Here is an 18721-nt window from a genome sequence, read left to right on the forward strand (position 1 = left end):
GCCAGGCTTGCAGCAATGCGTCCAAGAGAAGCACCAGAGTGCCCAGGTGCCGTGGTGTCCCGAGTGAGGGCAACCAGAGCACGCAGAGACAAAATGCTTTGCTGTCCCTCATCGAGGTAGATAAGCAATCAGGGAAACCTGAGAACTGGCTGTCGGGAGGGGGGGAGGGGAGGGGCTTTAAGCACAGAACTCGGATAGCCTCAGGCAGCAGCCCCACACAGTAAGTCCTGACCTGGTGCCCTGCTGGAACTGGTTCCGACCAGCCTTAAATGAGATTCAGAGTCCACTCAGTGTGGACACGCTATTTCAAAATAACACTGTAGTGTAGACATACCCTGGGACCTTTTCAGGAGGCAGAATATTATTTTCATATTAGGATTTAATCAAGCTACTCTACTTTTGTTTTAAAATTAAACAGAAGATGCAAAAATTCAAGGCAAATATTCAAGGCTTTCAAAATTGCCTTCATTTTACAGCTTGATGCATGAGGGATGTATTGGATGGGGCAGGAGCTCAACCAAATGGAGACCGGAGGCTGCAAAGTCCGATGCCTGGCTCAGTGGGACAGCAGGGAGGCCAAAATGACCTCCCCTGGTCTGGCAAAATCCCTCATTTGGGACCAAAGAGGTCCCAATGGTGTTGGACCAATTGGTTTCACCAGCCTCTTAAATTTTTTGGATGAAGTGTTATTTTTCATTACTAATACTTATCCACCAACTATTTATACATTTTAAAAGTTCTATATATTGTTTCTTAGCACCTAGAGTACAAAGATAAAAATCAAGGTTTACTGTAATTTAGATTTTTTAAAAATCTGCCTAAAGCCTTATCTGAATCATATCTAGGCATATATCCCAATCCTTGTGTTTTTTTCCCAAACCATTTTAAAATGATATTGTCAACTTAGTTAGGAAAAAACAGAACATGAGCTTCTAAATACATAAATCTCTTTTGGTGAATATACAATAATTATTGCAATTTCAAATTCAAAAGGTTTATTTAATGTAGATAGGAAAACTGACAGTAATAGAAGATTACTTCTTTCAGATCTTACAGTAATTCAGCCTACCTGCAGCATGGACCACTAGTCCCAGGGTAGTAGTGATTTTGGAATTGCCTGACCTTGCTGCTTCTGGGTCTGAAATAATCATCAGGAAATTAAGCATTAGACAAGATAAGATATAAACAAGTATATGAATCATGCTGGAAGAAAACATCAAACACCAAAGCATCATTTCTCAGCTGTGAGCCATTTTTAAATAGTTAAGTGATTACCCATGCAAACTAGTGCTATATTTTATTCTTCAGAATGTAAGAGAGCATTGACAGGGAGATGCAGCAGTCATTTTCCCTAATCCTTTTGAAACTAAACAATAATTTGAGATTCTTTACCTTTCCCAGCTCAATACAGAAAGGTAGTTGCTGCCCCCTGGCTTAAAGCATGTGCCACGAGTGGCATGCGAGCCAGTTTTTAGTGGCTCACAGGGCGGGAGCTCAGCCCCACCCCTCCCCCCGTGCAGCGGGGAGCCCATTCTGCGGCTCGAGCCTCAGCCACACAGCTGCAGGCTGGAGCAGCAGCTCTGGCTTCCTGCTGGTAGAGGAGAGGAGGGAGAGGTGCGCGCTTGTATCTCTGGCGAGGTCTCCTGCTTTGGGAGAGTGTGGGGCTGGGCCTGCTCCACAGAGCTGGGGCTGGGTGGCCAACACATGTGGCACACTGGGTCCCGGGCTATGCCAGGCTGCTCCCCGCGGGCTGGCGGGGGGACAACTGGGAGCCCCTTTCCCAGCACCTCACTGTGCCCGGCTGGGCTGGAGCCAGTCCTAGACAGCCCCAGGCAATGCCTGCCCCAGCCCCAGAGCTGCAGCCTGCAGGTGAAGGGCTAGGCCAGGCAGGGAAGAGACTTTGGCTTCCCAGGGGGCTCCAAGTCTCAGCGCTGCTGCTTTGCCGGTGAGTGCACTGGGGCATAGGGAAGTGGGGGCAGGAGGAGAGGTGAAGGAGGATGCGGGGGCAGGGGCTGCACTGAGCGGCATGGGGCGATGCAGGGGATCAGGTTTGGGGAGGATCATGGGGCTGAGGGGAGTGAGGCTGGAGCAGAGGGAAGATGTGAGGAGGGTTACAATTTTACTTTGCAGAAGCCACTTTCCTTTGCTCCCCACTTCTTTGTCTCCCTCCCCAACTTGCTATTTGGCTGCATTCTCACCCTCTCCTCACCTTTTGTGCTACTCTCACAACCCCCTCCTGCCTCCAAACTCCCTCTCGTACCCCCATTCCACATCCTCTCCTGCCACCATACTCCCTTCCAAATTCTACCCTCTTCGCCCCATCCTGCACTCCAAATCCCGCCTAGATCCTGCACCCTCACCCCTATTCCACTTGCTGGCAGCCTGTCCCGCACATTGAACACATAGCCTAAGGGGGTCCACAAATCTACTAACTCTGGAACCCCAGAAAAGTAAATCTGGCCTATGGGAAACCCTAAAAATCAATCTTCCCTGTCTGTTCACCTCACCCCATGGGGGCTGGAGTGCCAGAAGAATGAGGTGTCTCGGTTGGGGGCCACATCAGTGAGGGTTGTGGGTTTTTGGAGGAGGTGTTTTTGGCTTCTCACTTGTGTGGTTTCTAACTGATTTTTCTGTGGGTCAGTGACACCCCTGTCAAAGAAAGAAAACATTGAAACCTTTTGTGTTGGACATAATGTTTTACTTTATTTAAAATGAAGATTGATAAACTAAAATGAGAAAGTTAAAATGCTCAATCTGTTTAATAATTTAAATTAAACTCTTCTCCCCAGCTGCAGCACTAGCAAAATGCCTCGGGTGTAATTATGTAATTAATGGTGAGTTTCCATTAGCAACTGGTAGTTCTCCAAAAGGTTTTGCATTGACCCAGGTGGTCCATAAGGCTTGGGTCCCTCCCTGCCAGGAGAGCAGCACGGCCCAGGGAAGGAGAATTAAATCTTGGCATTCCACTTCCGAAAGGTTGCAGACCCCTGCTTTTACTCAGATGGCTTACGCAGGATTCTGGGCTACTCTAAAGGCTAGTCTCCCAGCCTAAATAAGAGCAGCCAAGAGTTGCTCTAATTTACACCAGCCACCTAAATGCTGCCTCTGGACTATTTCACAGTTTGATGCAGCACAGAATGCCCACATTATTGTGTGCTACTAAGCCTGTTTCTCCCACTATATCCTATAAGGCCCAGTTCAGGAGAAGGGCCAGCTATAACAGTGACTTGACTATAAGCAACTCCTTGGTGGCCATTCAAGAATCCTATACGCTATCATGTGGACTGAAGCAGATGGCAGAATCTTTCCATACTCTTTAATGTAGAAAGAGAACTTCATGCATAACTGCTTAAGATTGAAGGTAGATGATAGGTCATTCATGTCTGTAATTGTTTGGTAACTACTTTTATCTCATCATCTATTTGTAAGTTAACTTTTTGAAGAAAGAAAAAAAACCCCACTCATATACATTAAATAAAAGGGGAATTTATCAGTGAATTTTTTTTTTATTTTTTTTTTTACCAGAGGACTATCAACTAAGGTTACAAACATAAAACATCTAGTCTGTTAAATTTCAAGTGGTCAGAAAACTTTTATTTAGCTGTATTGCTACTTGATTCTGTTTCCTGAACTGGCCATCTAGTTAAATTCACTCTCCCCCATCAAGTTCAAGAGACAAGATGAGTAAGAAAATCTCTCCTCTTGGAGCAATGTCCATTGGTGAAAGTGAGACACTTTCTAAAGCTTATTTTTCATCAGCTGATTTTAGTCCAGTAAAACATATTATCTAATCCATCTTCTCTGTAATGCTCTGGGACCAACATGGCTACACAACCCTTTAAGTTCTTCTATTATTTAATTCCTCTTAATTGAAACCTAGGTCTTTAGTTCTGGACTATCCACCAAACACATTAAAGGTCATACTACATTCTAACCTTTATAGCTATTCTAGTTTAAGGAACAAAAAATCCAGTCTACCGAGGTAACATGAATGGGTAATTTAATACCACCAGTACAAGATTCAAGTCAGGAAAATACATTTTATAAATCCCTAACTATTATGGCAACACTTGCGGTTTCTCAGTTATATTTCATATAGCAGATAAAACAAAGGCTCAGAAAAATTGTTCCCTATGTTGTTCGGTTTTTGATTCTGTGCAACTTAATAGGTCAAAGACACAAGGGAGCCCATTTTTCCTAATCAGGAAAGATGGAAAAAGTGTTGTAAAAAGTAGACAAATTGCTCAACTGAGTTCCTTGCTACCCCATTTGCCAAGACTCTCTTTGAGAAGCTAAGGTAATAAGATAACTGTCAATACAGAGACATGAGCATCTGTGAGGAAGACTTTCAATCAAGTTGAAAAGCTTATTATCTGTAGAGGGGAAAACCAGAAAAAGGGAGAGAACGATAAAAACTTTAGATCAACAAAATTTAAACATAAGCACATTGCTGAACACTGACAAGAAATAAGGATGTAAATGAAGAGTGACAGAAAGGTCATTTCAACAATATTTTGAACTACATTTTATTCAAAAGGCTTTTATAGGGAAATACATTAAAACTACAAATATTTAATGGCTTAGTTTTCAAGAATATTTACTACATTTTGTTCTGCTGTACAAAGAAAACCAGCATTCACTTACAGGGGAACTGCTCAGGAAGATTAACAGTGAAAAAATCACCATAGCCCCTACCATGCTTTGTGGCCCATGTGAAGTCCACTGAAGGCTTCTTGTGGTTGCAATTGTTAATCTGGGTGATCATAATGCAGGCGTTTCTCCCATTAAAATTTACAGCCTGAACTAAGCCAATATTTTGTTAGCTGAAATGTTTAATTCAAAGCAAAACAATAAATCAGCTAATGAAGTTAAGGCTCTGTCTCTTCAGTGTTGGATATTTGCTGTCAGTGGACTAATTTGTCTCATATTAAAACCAAGGGTATGTCTAGACTGTAAAGTTTTTCAAACTCTGCCATGTCCAAGGAATGCGTCTGCTCTTCTGAAATTTTTTTTGGAAGAGCAGTCGCACTTTTTCGGCATCCCTGTAAGCTTTGTTTTACGAAGACGAAGGAATGTTCCAAAAAAGGGTTTTTTTCCTCCACATTTGGCCCAGTGTAGATGGGCCAAATGTCAGAAAAGCCTCTTCTGAAAAAAGAAGCAGGAAAAAGCTATGCAAATTGTGAACCATAATTTGCATATCTTTTTCCGGAAAAGCTATGTAGTCTAGACACAGCTCTCCACTGCTTAAAGCCTTAACACACAATGCTGCTCATCTATTATTTCTAAGAAGATTTTCTGTCAGCACAAAACAGTCCACACACTTAAGAATTATTAAGCAAATATTCACATTATGTTGGCTTTCAGCATAGGCAGTAACACTATTTCATGTTACAGACCATGCTTACATTTATGTTTGTAGAATATCTAGCTAAACAGAGCTGTCATCCCGGCTGGGGAATCTGGACATTACTGTGTTAAAATAGAGAATAAATAATCACATTTGGAAAATACAGCTTTTGTTCATTCATTTTGGTTGCGGTACAGGCTCCAAGGCAAGTGTCAGTTTGGCAGGAGAGGCTTTACTTACCATCTGTAGAGTGCACATGGGAGCTGCCTATCTGGTCCACCAATAGCATGAAGACAAAACCAAGGACAAGGGAAACACCAATGTACGCGTGTAATTTTGAATGGTCGTGGCCATGATCATGCTCAGCTGTTATTTCTGCTGCTTTTTCAGATTCAATCACATTTTGAGTCTCACTGGCATGATGGTGTTTCCCTAAAGCAGATAAAAAGGTTGATAAGGAGTGAGGATCCCAAAGGTGGTGATATAATATTTTTTACTCCTTCACTTAAAGCATTTTATATACCTGGTCTTAACAACATAAAGAAAAACTGATTTAGGATTTTTTGTTTTGTTTTTAATGTCCTAGTTTATCCCAATTTGGGGATCAACACTGACAGAATTTGTAAACTTGTTCATCCCCTTCCTTAATATCTTAGTGGAAGGAGAAGAGGAATGACTCCTCAATAAGCAAGGAGGGTCCATGTTACCTAAATGCAACATTCAAATACAGTTATATTTATAAGAATTGCTGTATATTTTAAATCATAGATTGCCAACTCTACTGAAGTTTAAAAGGACATTGTCAAGTACTTTTAGGCCATAAGCTTGACCCTATCTTCAAATGAATAACACAACGGTGAAGTAAATGTCCTTGTAGTACCCCATAAAACATGTTATTTGTTCACCAACAGTTTTAATTAAATTTTTTAAAAAAGACTTTATAGTGCAATTAACCAAACCAAATATCACAATGTGAGAGGCAGGGATGTTAAAATGTATGTAATGAAGTACTATGTAACTGCTGGAAATTTTAGCAGTTATATGTGGGGCAGCAGTCGGCTCCCCAGGAGCCAGTGTGCACAGGGAGAACGCTTTTAGGCTGGCACTCAACACATACTGGCTTCTGCCTGCCGCCCTGCGCTGCTACCTTCATATCAGAGGCAGCAGCATAGGGCAGCAATTTTTAAGTTGGCTCCCCACACGTACCAGGAGCCTGTGTATAACTGTGAACAGGAACCAATGAACCCAGGCTCATTGGTTAACCCTTTACATGGTTACACTTTCACATCCCTAGTGAGAGGCAGCCCAATTGGTGGTTCTGATGGGCTCTGTAGTCCCACAGTCCAGTTTGCATCCCAGGGAGCCCATCTCAATATTAGCTTCTTGATAATATGATCAGTCATCTCCAGCTGCCCTCTTGCTGTGGAGTTGGGGAAAAAATAATGGAAGCATGGTGACTAGTTTGAGCAAGAAGTTTTGGGTTTTGTCCCTGACTACAACATGAGTAGAGCACGTCCTTTAACCTCTTCGCTCATCAGCTAACTCATCTATACAAAAATACTGTAATGTCCCATAGCACAGCTCATCTGAATCTCAAAGTATTTTATAGAGACCAAAACAGCTGCAGCTATCTTGCCAAATCAGTGACTGTGGGTATGCCTACACTTGCACCCTCTTTCATGAGAGGGATGCAAATGAAGACATTTGAAATTGCAAATGAAGCCAGGATTTAAATACCCTGCACTTCATTTGCATAATCGCGTTATGGAGCTATTTTGAAATAACAGTGTCTGTTATTTTGAAATACAGCTAAGACACGGTTATTGCAAGAGAAAACCCTTCTCTTGAAATAACTGGTAAACCACATTGTATAAGGGTTATTTCAAGAGAAGGATTTTCTCTCGAAATCATCACATCTTAGCAGCATCTGTTATTTCGAAATAGCGCCATAACGCGATTATGCAAATGGTGCATGGGATATTTAAATCCCGGCTTCATTTGCAATTTTGAATGTCTTCATTTGCATCCCTCTCTCAAAAGAGGGTGCAAGTGAAGATATACCCTGAGTCAGGAGCTCAGTTATATTCCAGATTCCCAGTCTCCATTTTAACCTCTATAGAATTTGATGCCTTCATCACAAAACAAGGATACTTGTTATGTTTTTTTGCTAGGTTTACTGTGGGCACGTCTAAACTATATCCCTTTCCGAAAGAGGGATGTAAATTAGATCGAAATTGCAAATGAAGCCGGGATTTGAATTTCCCGTGCTTCATTTTCATAATAGCGGCCGTGCATTCTTTCAAAAACGGGTATTTTGAAAGTGAAAATGCCAACTAGACGCAATTCTTAAAAAACAAAACAAAAACAAAACAAAAACAAAACTTTTTCGAAAGATCGTGTACTCCTCATTTTTTAAGGTGTCTGTGGACATTCTACAGCCTCCTGAAGAAACAGTTGTGCATGATGAAACTGCTGGGTAAGTCTGGGGGGCTGTGTCTAGACTGCAACCCTCTGCTGACATAGGGATGCAAATCAAGCACTTCGGAAGTGCAAATGAGCCCGGTATTTAAATATCCTGGGTTTCATTTGCATACTCCCGCTTGGGCGCTGTGCCGATCAAACGCCCTTTCGAAAGTGAAAGTAAAGTGTAGCCGCGGCTCTGCCAACAGCGGAGAGCTTTTTCGGCAGATCCTGTACTCCTAAAAGCTCCCCGCTGTCGGCAGAGCTACTTTCACTTTCAAAAGGGTGCATGATCGGCACAGCGCCTGAGCAGGAGTATGCAAATGAAGGCCAGGATATTTAAATACCGGGCTCATTTGCACTTCCAAAGTGCTTGATTTGCATCCTTCTGTCAGCAGAGAGATGCAGTCTAGATGTAACCGGGGGGTTTTTGGTTCAAATGCTTTAGTAATACTGATTTCTAATATGAGGACTACTGGCTTAATTAAATTAATGGCCTCTTGAGGACAGCAGCCACTGTTAGAGACATCTGGGACAACCTTCGCAAAACATAATTATGTTTCACTGCTACTCTTACTATGAATTAAATGGACCTTTCAACAAATCACTTCAGGGTAGGGACTGGAACACTATGCACATATGTTCAATTATACCTAGAACCCTGCATATCCGTGGATATGCACTTTATATCTGCAGGTATCCACATCTGCAGCTCATTTTTGCAGATATGCATACAAATTTTGTATCCACACAGGACTGTGCATAGATTGTTTAATTTGCAATTAAAGGGACACTAGAGCATATTGCTCTTTTTGCACTCTTCTTACATCTCCCTCTAGTCCATTTTCACAGCTCAGGCACTATTCTTATTCAAGTCTCTCACTCTTGTCTTTGCACCTTCTTTTATGCTGTCCTCTAAGTTTGAAACTGTCTCCTTGATTTTGCAAGCCACTAAAACACCCTTTCTTATTTCAAACTTCCTTAAAAGCTCTGTCTCTGGAAAGCCTTCAAATAATAATCCAAAGACATGATTTAAACCCACTTTAAGGGAAACCAGAAAGTATAACTTTCCGGTTCTTATACACTTGCACAAAGCAGCAAAGTTTATGTTGCAACACACAGGAAAGTTTATTGATTAAACAAACTTTCCACTAGAATTTGAAAAGATTTAGCAGAAAACATTTTACTTGCTTTTGTTTTTTAACACTTTTTTTTATAAAAGCTTCATTCGGGATACATATAATCTCACTGTATCTTTAAAAATAGCCTTAAGTATGAACAGACAAGTGAAAAAAGAAAGGAAATGGACAGTCTTCTCAACGTACAATTTCAATATGATTTAGATAGAGGACAACACAAAACAACTAGTTTAAGCCAAGAATGAGTATCCCTTTACGGCACTGTTTCTCAAAGTGGTCCACGAACCCACTCTAAGAAAGCTGCTAACGGGCCGCTCCAGTTTGCTTACTTACCGGCTTCACAGCCTCATAGCCTCATGGCTCCCATTGGCTGCGGTTCACTGTTTGCAACCAAGGGGAAACACAGGAAGCAGTGGCCTGGGTCATGATGCTTCCCGCGGCTCCCCTTGGCTGCAAATGGTAAACTACAGCCAATGGGAGCATGAGGCTCCGTGGCTGTGAAGCCAGTAAGTAAACAAACTGGAGCGGCCCGTTAGCAGCTTTCTCAGAGTGAGTCTGCAGACCACTTTGAGAAACACTGCTTTAGGACACGTTAAGACAAAAATCAAGTCTTTATTAAGTATTTCACTAATTTTACAATTAAAAAATGTGGATGACTAGATAAGAGTCAATCAGAATATGGTTACTTTCAGGTAGCATACAGCGAAACTGGCTGTACAATTAATGTATATCATTTCATTAATAAAATAGGACATCATGATATATTGTCTGCTAATTCAGTCTTGTGCCTTTCTCACTTATCAACTGTTTTGCAAAAGGACGTGACGCTGTTTGTTTTGTTTTTTTCTTACCCTCCAAAATGTCTTCATAAAGTGCATGTACTCCTTCAGGCACAATTACCGCCAAGGCAGTTCCACAGAGAAGCCCAGCACCCAAAACTGTCACCAGCTTTAACCTTTCCTGCAAACAAATATAAAACAAGTAACATTCTTTAGTAATAAACAAAAACCTCTCCTATCCCCCCCACAAAAAACAGGAACTTTAACATTTGATCAATATTTTTGCTCAAGTGCTGAAAGGACCAACAGCATGAAAAACTTCAGCTCCTGATCCACAGATCAAGGCAGGATGGATACATTGCAAGTCTCTCTTGCGATATTTATGGGATTACTTTAATCCAGTGTTAAAGTGAGCTCTCTCATTCAAAGACCCACCATGCCCTGCCAAACACTAACACACTACAGTACAGGCAGTCCCCGGGTTACGTACAAGGGACTGTAGGTTTGTTCTTAAGTTGAATCTGTATGTAAGTCGGAACTGGCGTCAGCGCTGGTCAGTTTCAGCAGCGGCTGAATCAGGACGCCTGGGGCAGAGCAGCTGGGGTGCTGCCGGGTTGGTCAAGTAGCGCCCAAAGCGGCGCTGCGGGGCCAACCAGCAGCACCCCTGCTGCTCTAGCACAGGCGTCCGGAGAAAAGCCAGGTCTGCTGGGGGGGGGGAGAAGAGGGGGGCCCGCACTAGCTGCGCCCCCCCCCAGCAGACCAGGGAGACGCGGGCAGCGGACCGAGATGCACCGCGGTCCCGCCGCCCGGGTCCTCCGTGGCTTTGCTCCGCGTCTCCCTGGTCTCCAGCAGACCAGGGAGACACGGAGCAAAGCTGTGGAGCATGCGGGCAGCGGGACAGCCCAGACGCGCCGCAGCTGTCCCGCTGCCGGCGTCCTCAGAGGCTTTGCTCCCCGTCTCCCTGGTCTGCTGATCTCCAGCAGACCAGGGAGACGCGGAGCAAACCCTGTTCGTAACTGCGGATCTGACATAAGTCGGACCGCGTAACTCGGGGACTGCCTGTACTATCATCTACTACAATAATTTAGCTTAAATAAAAACCTAACATTCCAAAAATACATGTTTGCTGCTGAAGTAAGTCAAATCACTGAACTGGTTGAAATCACTGGCTAAGCACCTGAACCAGTTTGTTGAAGTGCTAGATTAACTGTCTTCTGATAGAATTAGCCTCTTCTGTAGGTGCAGAGGGAGTATCTTCTTTTCAGTTTATTTAACTAGTTCAATTCAACAGCTAATTCATTCAATGCTAAGGACCCAAATGGGAGTTGAAAAGCAGGAAAGTTTGTGAATACAAATGAGGTGCAAGAGGATGAGATCTACTAGTTCTAAAGTCTTAAAGGCTATGATGACCAGAAATAATCAGTTCAATTTACTAACCAAACATAATACTCTTGAATATTAAAACAATACTTTTAAAAGCATAACACTGATGAACTTTCTTCTTGTGTATTCATATTCACAGTAGTTTTATTTTAAAAAAAAATTAAAACGTGTTTTTCATCCATTTCACCTGAATTCCCATTTCTATACAAATGTAGATTGACACAAATGACAAATAAAAATTAAATCTAGTAAATAAGAAATGTAACATTCACTATTTTCTAACATAATATAAATATAAAAATTAAAAGTCTGAATAAATGTATGTTAACCTATGTAATTGATTAAATAAGTGTGCTGAAATACACTAAATCCGTCTAGTTAGCAAAAGGGAGGAGCAAATTTAGTTTAAAGATTATATTTAGTTTCAAACTAACATGTTTTAATGATTATCGACTATGAGAATCAACCTTTCTTTAGGAAAACCATAAAAAGCACAAATGGAAATCAAAATTAAAATTGATTATTTAAAATAAGATTTTCTGCTTGCTGGTTTAAATTATGATTGATAAACAATCAATGCTTTTAATCTACCCTATTGGAAACGCACAATGGGTTAGAATTTATCAGTCTTAATTTAGGATTCTTCTCCCCCAAGGCTATGTCTAGACTGCAGGCTTCTTTCGGAAGAAGCTTTTCTGGAAGAGATCTTCCAAAAAAACTTCTTCCGTAAGACAACGTCTGTACAGCAAAAGCACATTGAAAAAGCGATCTGCTTCGAAAGATAGCGTTCACACTGAATGGACGCTATCTCGCATTTAAGCTGTGATTACTATGGACAGAGTAGCAGCCAGGGCATCTGTGCTTTCTCCTCTTTTCTCTTCTTTCGAAAGAACTCCCTCTACCCTGTCCACACATGCCTTTTCCCGAAAGAGTTCTTTCGGAAAAAGGCTTATTCCTGCATCAATAAATACTTCCTTGTATTTATTTTAAACTTGCTGCCCATTAATTTCATTTAGTACCTTTCCCCCAACAATACAAAGTGTCCAGTGTTCACTTTATATTTACTTTTATTACAAATATTTGTATTGTAAAAAAACAAAAAAGTATTTTTCAATTTACCTCATACAAATACTGAAATACAATCTCTTGTCATGAAAGATGAACTTACAAATGTACCTGAATTAAAAAATAAAGCAATGCAAACCATTAGAACTTACAAGTCCTCTCAGTCCTATTTCTTATTCAGCAGATCACTTAAACAAGTTTTGTTACAATTTGCAGGAGATAATGCTGCCTGCTTCTTGTTTATAATGTCACCTAAAAGTGAGAACAGGCATTCACTTTGTTGTAGCATTGTGGTAACTGGTGTTGCAAGATATTTACAGGCCAGATGCACTAAAGATTCATATGTCCCTTCATGCTTCAACTACCATTCCAAAAGATGTGTCAGTGCTGATGATGGCTTTTGCTCGATAACTATCCAAAGCAGTGAGGACTGGTGTATGTTCATTTTTATCATCTGAGTCAGATGCCACCAGCAAAAGGTTGATATTCTTCTTCGGTGGTTTCTCTACTGGAACGCTATTCTTTTAAGACTCCTGACACCCCATCCTTTGCAGATTTTGGATGGCACTTCAGATTCTTAAACCTTGGGTCAAGTGTTGTGTGCAGATCTCATTGCCCCATTTCAAAAAAAGATATATTAGAAATGGAAACGGTACAGAGAAGACCAACAAAATGTATTAGGAGTATGGAACAGCTTCTATCAGAAACATTAAAAAGACTGATATTTTCAAGCTGAAAATAGATCACTAAGAGGGATTATAGAGGTCTATAAAACCTTGATTGGTATGGAGAAAGTGAATAAGGAAATGTTATTTACTTCCTCATGTAACACAAGAACCAGAGTGCCATCTAATAAAAGTAACAGGCAATAGGTTCAAAACAAGCAAAAGAAAATATATTTTCACATCAGTGGAATTCATTGCCAGGGGATGTTGTGAAGGACAAAACTATATGGTTCAAAAAGAACTAGATAAGTTCCTGGAGCATAAATCCATCAATGGCTATTAGCCAAGATGGTCAGGGATGCAATAGTATGCTCTAAGTGTGCCCTAACCTCTATTTGTCAGAAGCTGGGACTCGATGACAGAGGATGGATCACTTGGTGATCACTTACCTGTTTGAAACACCTGATATTTACCACTGTCGGATCTGGTAGGAACTGGTGCTTAAGTGCTGAGCAAGAAGTTGTCTTTATTCGGGATGTAAGTGAGTAGTCGAGTTGAACACTCACTTCCCCACCTCTCTGCTGCCTCTGAATCAGAGACAGAAAACGGGGGGGGGGGAGGGGGAGGACAGACGCCGGTCCTGGAGGGACAGAAGTCGGTTCCCCCCAGCACTGTCTCCATCTGCTGCCTCTCCTTCCCCTGCATTGCTGCCTCTAAAATCTGTTCAAATAACATTCCATAGTGCTTAAAAATTTAGTTTAACAGTATATTCAATCTGACAGAAAAATAATACCAGTTTTCCCAAAACCTAGGAAAAACAAGGCACCCAAATTAGCAAGTTGCTCAATATTTCTCCATAAGTGAAGTCAAGTTTCTTGCTTAAAAGCTGTAATATTGTGGCATCTAAACAAAAGCCCCAATCCTGCAAAGACTTATGCATATGTTTAACTTTAAGCAGACAAGTACCATTAAATTAACACAAGGTGTCTGTCGCTTAATTGTGGGGAAAAAAAGTCAACTTTGGAAGTCTGATTCCATTATCTACCAATTTCATGCCACAAAGTTTAACCCAACAGATAAGTCTCTGGCAGAAGATTGGAAAAGAAAGAAGTACTTGCAGGTTAGGACTGAGCTGAAATGGCATATCTGAATGCAGTTCTGGTGTGAGAGAAATGCTGCTGAAGCCAGCAGAAGCTTGCCTACTTACAACAGAGCCTCATTTTATCTAGTCTCAGTCTGTATTGGCAAATCCTTATTTGCAAAGTTATGAAAGACTTGTGATGAAATAAATGGTATACATTAGCACAAAACAAAAGTATAAGTAACAAGGGCAGGGAACTGGACTTAATGATCTCTCAAGGTCCCTTCCAGTTTTAGAATTCTATGAAGTAATGGATCTGGCTAGCAAAATTCCTTAGTACAAGAAATACATATTTGTCAATATAGTTCAAGTGGATCGAGTGTAATTATAAACTCAATAGTTGCTTTGATATTCAATATCAACCCCCCAGACTAGGGATGTAATAGTGTAGTTGATTAACTGTTAACTGATAATCAAAAGCTTGTAGGTTAATGCTATAGACTACACGTATTCCCCTCTCTCCCTTGCCAGTACATTTTTAGCAGGCTGGCCAGAAGCCCGGCTCAGTCCTGGATCACGGCATGTCCAGGATCTAGGCCTGCTGCGGCTCTGCATTTAAAGTGTATTAGGTACCAGGCGGGCAGGCATCCTGGCTCAGTTCTGGCTTGCACTAGGTCTGGGAGTTCAGACTCCCCCAGACAGGGGCTGCTATCCTGCACTGCTGCCTCTGTATTGGAGGCAGCAGCACTGGGCTACAGGCAGCAATTCCATGAGGGGAGCTGGTTTTTAAACTGGCTCCCCTCGCAGACCAGCTCCTGCCTGGAACCCCATGCTGCTGCCTCTGATACAGAGACAGCACTGCAGATTGGCTGGGGGCTCCCCGGGAGCAGAGCCAGACTGCACTGGCTGCCGGCCCTGGGGACTACAGAATAGTTGATTAGCTGAATAGAATTCATGAGGTTAATTGTCTATTCAATTAATCGATATTTAACATCCCTACCCCACACACAGCCCTGCAGTAGATGGCATTTTATTCAGACATATTTTAATCTCTTTGTAACCCATTTATTAAAAAAATTAAGTCCAAAAAGGTCATCCCGTTCCACAATGTTTCTGTACTCCAGAAAACATTAGGGCTACGTCTACACTGGCCCCTTTTCCGGAAGGGGCATGTAAATTTCACTAGTCATCGTAGGGAAATCCACGGGGGATTTAAATATCCCCCGCGGCATTTAAATAAAAATGTCCGCCGCTTTTTCCGGCTTTTAAAAAAGCCGGAAAAGAGCGTCTAGACTGGGCCCGATCCTCCGGAAAAAGTGCCCTTTTCCGGAGGGTCTTATTCCTACTTCAAAGTACTACTACGACGACTAGTGAAATTTACATGCCCCTTCCGGAAAAGGGGCCAGTGTAGACGTAGCCTAGCTGTTTTAAAGAGAAAAAAACTCTCTAAGAACTAGATGTTTCCACTGTGACCTTACTGACACCATATAAAAAGGCTGTATGTATCACATTCACAGCTCCCATTTAAGTCAAAGTGTGGATGACTCAGCATCACAAAGAATCTGACCCTAGGTTTTCATATAATTGACAATAAGCAATCAAACATAAAAGCAAGTAGGAAATTCACAACATTCAAGCTATCACATCAACAAAATAATTTCACCTATTGCACTCACACATTCATAAGCAAACTGCAAAACCCACTTCTTCAGATGAGATGATCAAGATCATTTATCTCATCTGAAGAAGTGGGTTATGCCCACGAAAGCTCATGATAGTATATATGTTATTACTCGCTGTTTTTAAAGTTACAGACTAGCATGGCTACCCCTTAGATTTTTAATAAGAGATGAGTTTATTTTGGGCCGTGGAGAAGTGTAAGGCAAGTGTTAGAAAATTAGGCACTCTCAAAGCAGAAAAAAAGATCCAAATTGTGTTACAGATTGAACCTCCCAAATCCGGGATTCTCTGGTCCGGCAGGGTCATGCACGTTGCTGGACTAAAGAGCCCTGGAGGCAGGAGTGGGGGCCAGCCAGAGAACACAGGGCTGGGAGCCCTGACTGGGCCAGCAGTGGCTGGGGAGCCCTGGCCCAGCTGTGGCACCCCTGGCATCAGCAAGGCCAAGCAGGGATTAGGAGCCCCGCCCTGGCCAAAGAACCTCCAGTATTACCAGGACCAGGTGGCCAACAGGGAGCTCGCACCCCAGCATGGAATTGTTGGTGTCAGCTGTGCCAGGTACAAATGAGGAGCTCCTGCTCCAGCTGGGAAACTTACTGCACCAGCAGGGCCCCAAGCCAGAGAACCCTAGGGAACTCCCAGCGGGAGCAGGACTGACCCCAGCAGTGGGGCTGGTGGCAGCTGGACGGCCCCAGCTGGGGAACCAGCCAGCGTTATCTGGGCCAGGAAACTGAGGGAATCCCTGGTGGCAGCGGGCTGGGCAGGCCTGGCTGGAGAACTCCCCAGCATCATCAGGACCAGGGAGCCCCAGCCGGAGTACCCAATTCCTGGCGGCAATGGGGCTATGTTGGCCAGGCAGTGTTGGCCAGAGAACCCATGGTGGCAGCAGGGCCAAGCGGCAACAGGGAATTCTTGGCTGGGAAGCTCTGGGGAATCCCCAGCAGCAGCACGGGCAGCAGGGTGGGAGCCCATGAGTGGGGAAGCCAGCAGGGGAGCACTGACCTCCCCTGGTCCAGCAAACTCCCTGGTTTGGGACTGCTCAGGTACCAAGGGCTCTGGACCAGGAAGGTCCAACCTGTATAATAATAAACTGCACTGAGGTTGTATTTTAATAAAATAATCTCAGCTGCAGGAGTTTTGCATTCCCACACACTTAAACAAAAATGCATTTTGGACTTTTATTCCTTATTTCTTTATCTAGCAGAGTCAGGGAGGTTATGTTACCTGCTAGTGTGCTGAATTTTATTAACAGAAAGATTAATCCTCAAACCAAATAAACTAAAAAATGTCAAAACAGACATACAATTCAAAATGTTCGAACTTAATATCCAAATGAGAAGTGGACAACTAAACTCTTAGTATCCTAAGGTTACAAAACTATCATTTTGTTATTTCTAAATGTGAGAATGAACGTTAGCAATCAGGCTTTTGGGAACATTTAAGATTGTTTCTAGAGACCTTTATTAATGCAGACCCAATCTCTCAGTGGTACTGAATAACACTAACATGTAACTTCTTGTATCTCAATCATTTTGCATCAAATCCATTAAAATAGCTATTTTTTCCTTAGTTTTCCATTGCCAGATAATATGGATTTACCCTAAAAAAAGGCAGAAAATAGTTTTGTATTACAAGGGACAGCAACCATCTTTTTAATAGTGTAAATTTTGAACAACTAAACTGCTAACTCAGAACAAGTTTTGTAGAGAAATTCTCTTATTATTTGTATTACTGTTTTTAGAAGCCTCAACCCAGACAATGTAAAGACACAGTAAAAAACAGTCCCTGCCTCCAACAGTTTATCATCTAAACCATTAAAAAAATAATCGTTACCATCAGTAAACTCCTTACTACTGATGAGAAGTCTTTGTTCTACATATGGCACTGAGAGGTTCAGATCTGCAGTTCCAAATTAACAGTATGATTCATTTTAAAGCAATTTAAAAATACATTTTATAGTCATCACAGATTCTGTGCTGTAATGTACAATGAGATGTAATATTTCACTCAAAGTTTCCTTAAACTGCCACTGGTAACAATACTGCAGCAGATGACTTGGTCAGTGTGTTTTCTTTCATTCCCAATATTCTTGTATGACAAGGACTAGAGTCTGGTGGGACCTGCTTACCTCTGAAAAATTAACTGCCAAAGGGATAATCCCTGCCACATAACAGCCAACCAGCATTGCCAGAGACAGAAGACTGATGGAGATGAAATCATCCATGTTGTTGCTTTTTGTCCACTCGCTTAAAGTGAAATTCAACTTTTCCAGCTTTTACTGCATGTAGTTTTTCAACTTGTGCAGGTGTTGCGGCTCCAACCGAGTCATGAAGGTCAGAGACGCCTCTTCCCCGATGGTGCCACAAGCTCCCACCCTCTCCCAAGAGCTCAGCGTGTGAGAGCGAAACCCCGCGAGCCTGGCCCTGATCCCTGGATCTGACAACAGCAGCAGGGACCCCAAGATCCTCTCCCTCACCCGCCTCCCTTGCCGAGGGTCACAGCGGATTCGGCCACCCGCGGCGCAGCGGAAAGGCCCTTCCTCTCCCACAGCCTGGGGCCAGAGGGCACCTGATCGCCGGGGTGAGAGCAGGACCCACCCCGCTCACAGACGGGACCAGCCCCGGGTGCCACAGAAAGGCCGCTCGCCCCCGAGCGCAGCTCCGTAGCGGGAGCCTGCCCCTTCCTAACCCGGAGACGCGGGCAGCGCGTTCGCCTTGCCGCTGCTGGGACTAGGCGGGGAGCGGCTCAGCGAGGAGCTCAGGCTCCAGGCTCCCCCATGCGCCCGACGTCCCCCGCGGCTGCCATAGAGGCCAAGTGGCAGATCCGCGAGCAGCTTCCGGATTATCCTCCCCTCAGCGGAACGGGGAAGGGGCGGGGGAGGGGCGAGGGAAGCGACTTTCTCACGTGACTCACTTTCTGTCGCCACTTGCCGCCCGATTCCAAGATGGCGGACGAGTACTCCTTAAGAAATCATCTTGGAAGGCGCGGGAAGCGCAAAGTCTCCGATAGGACAGGGTGCCCCTACCAAAGATGGCCGCTAAAGTGTCAACGGACGGAGCCATTACGCCCCTCCCAGCATGCACAACGCCAGGGGGATCGCCTCGCCGTGTGGCATTCTCGCGACA

At 43.1% G+C, this 18721-nt stretch overlaps 1 protein-coding gene across 1 annotated transcript in view; it reads right to left on the reverse strand.

Annotated features, from left to right (window-relative positions):
• The window catches only part of SLC39A9 (solute carrier family 39 member 9), a 35197-nt gene extending 16736 nt beyond the window's left edge, over positions 1-18461 (reverse strand). The window contains exons 1-4 of the mRNA XM_006130290.4: positions 17725-18461; positions 9798-9906; positions 5588-5779; positions 1070-1138 (exon numbers count right to left, since the gene is read on the reverse strand). Of these exons, the coding sequence (XP_006130352.1) occupies positions 1070-1138; positions 5588-5779; positions 9798-9906; positions 17725-17820 (466 nt within the window). The 5' untranslated portion in view covers positions 17821-18461. The remainder of the gene's footprint in view (positions 1-1069; positions 1139-5587; positions 5780-9797; positions 9907-17724) is intronic.
• Positions 18462-18721: the final 260 nt, after the last annotated feature.

Source organism: Pelodiscus sinensis, chromosome 4 (assembly GCF_049634645.1).
Source record: "Pelodiscus sinensis isolate JC-2024 chromosome 4, ASM4963464v1, whole genome shotgun sequence".
In the NCBI taxonomy this organism is placed as follows: Eukaryota; Metazoa; Chordata; order Testudines; family Trionychidae; genus Pelodiscus; species Pelodiscus sinensis.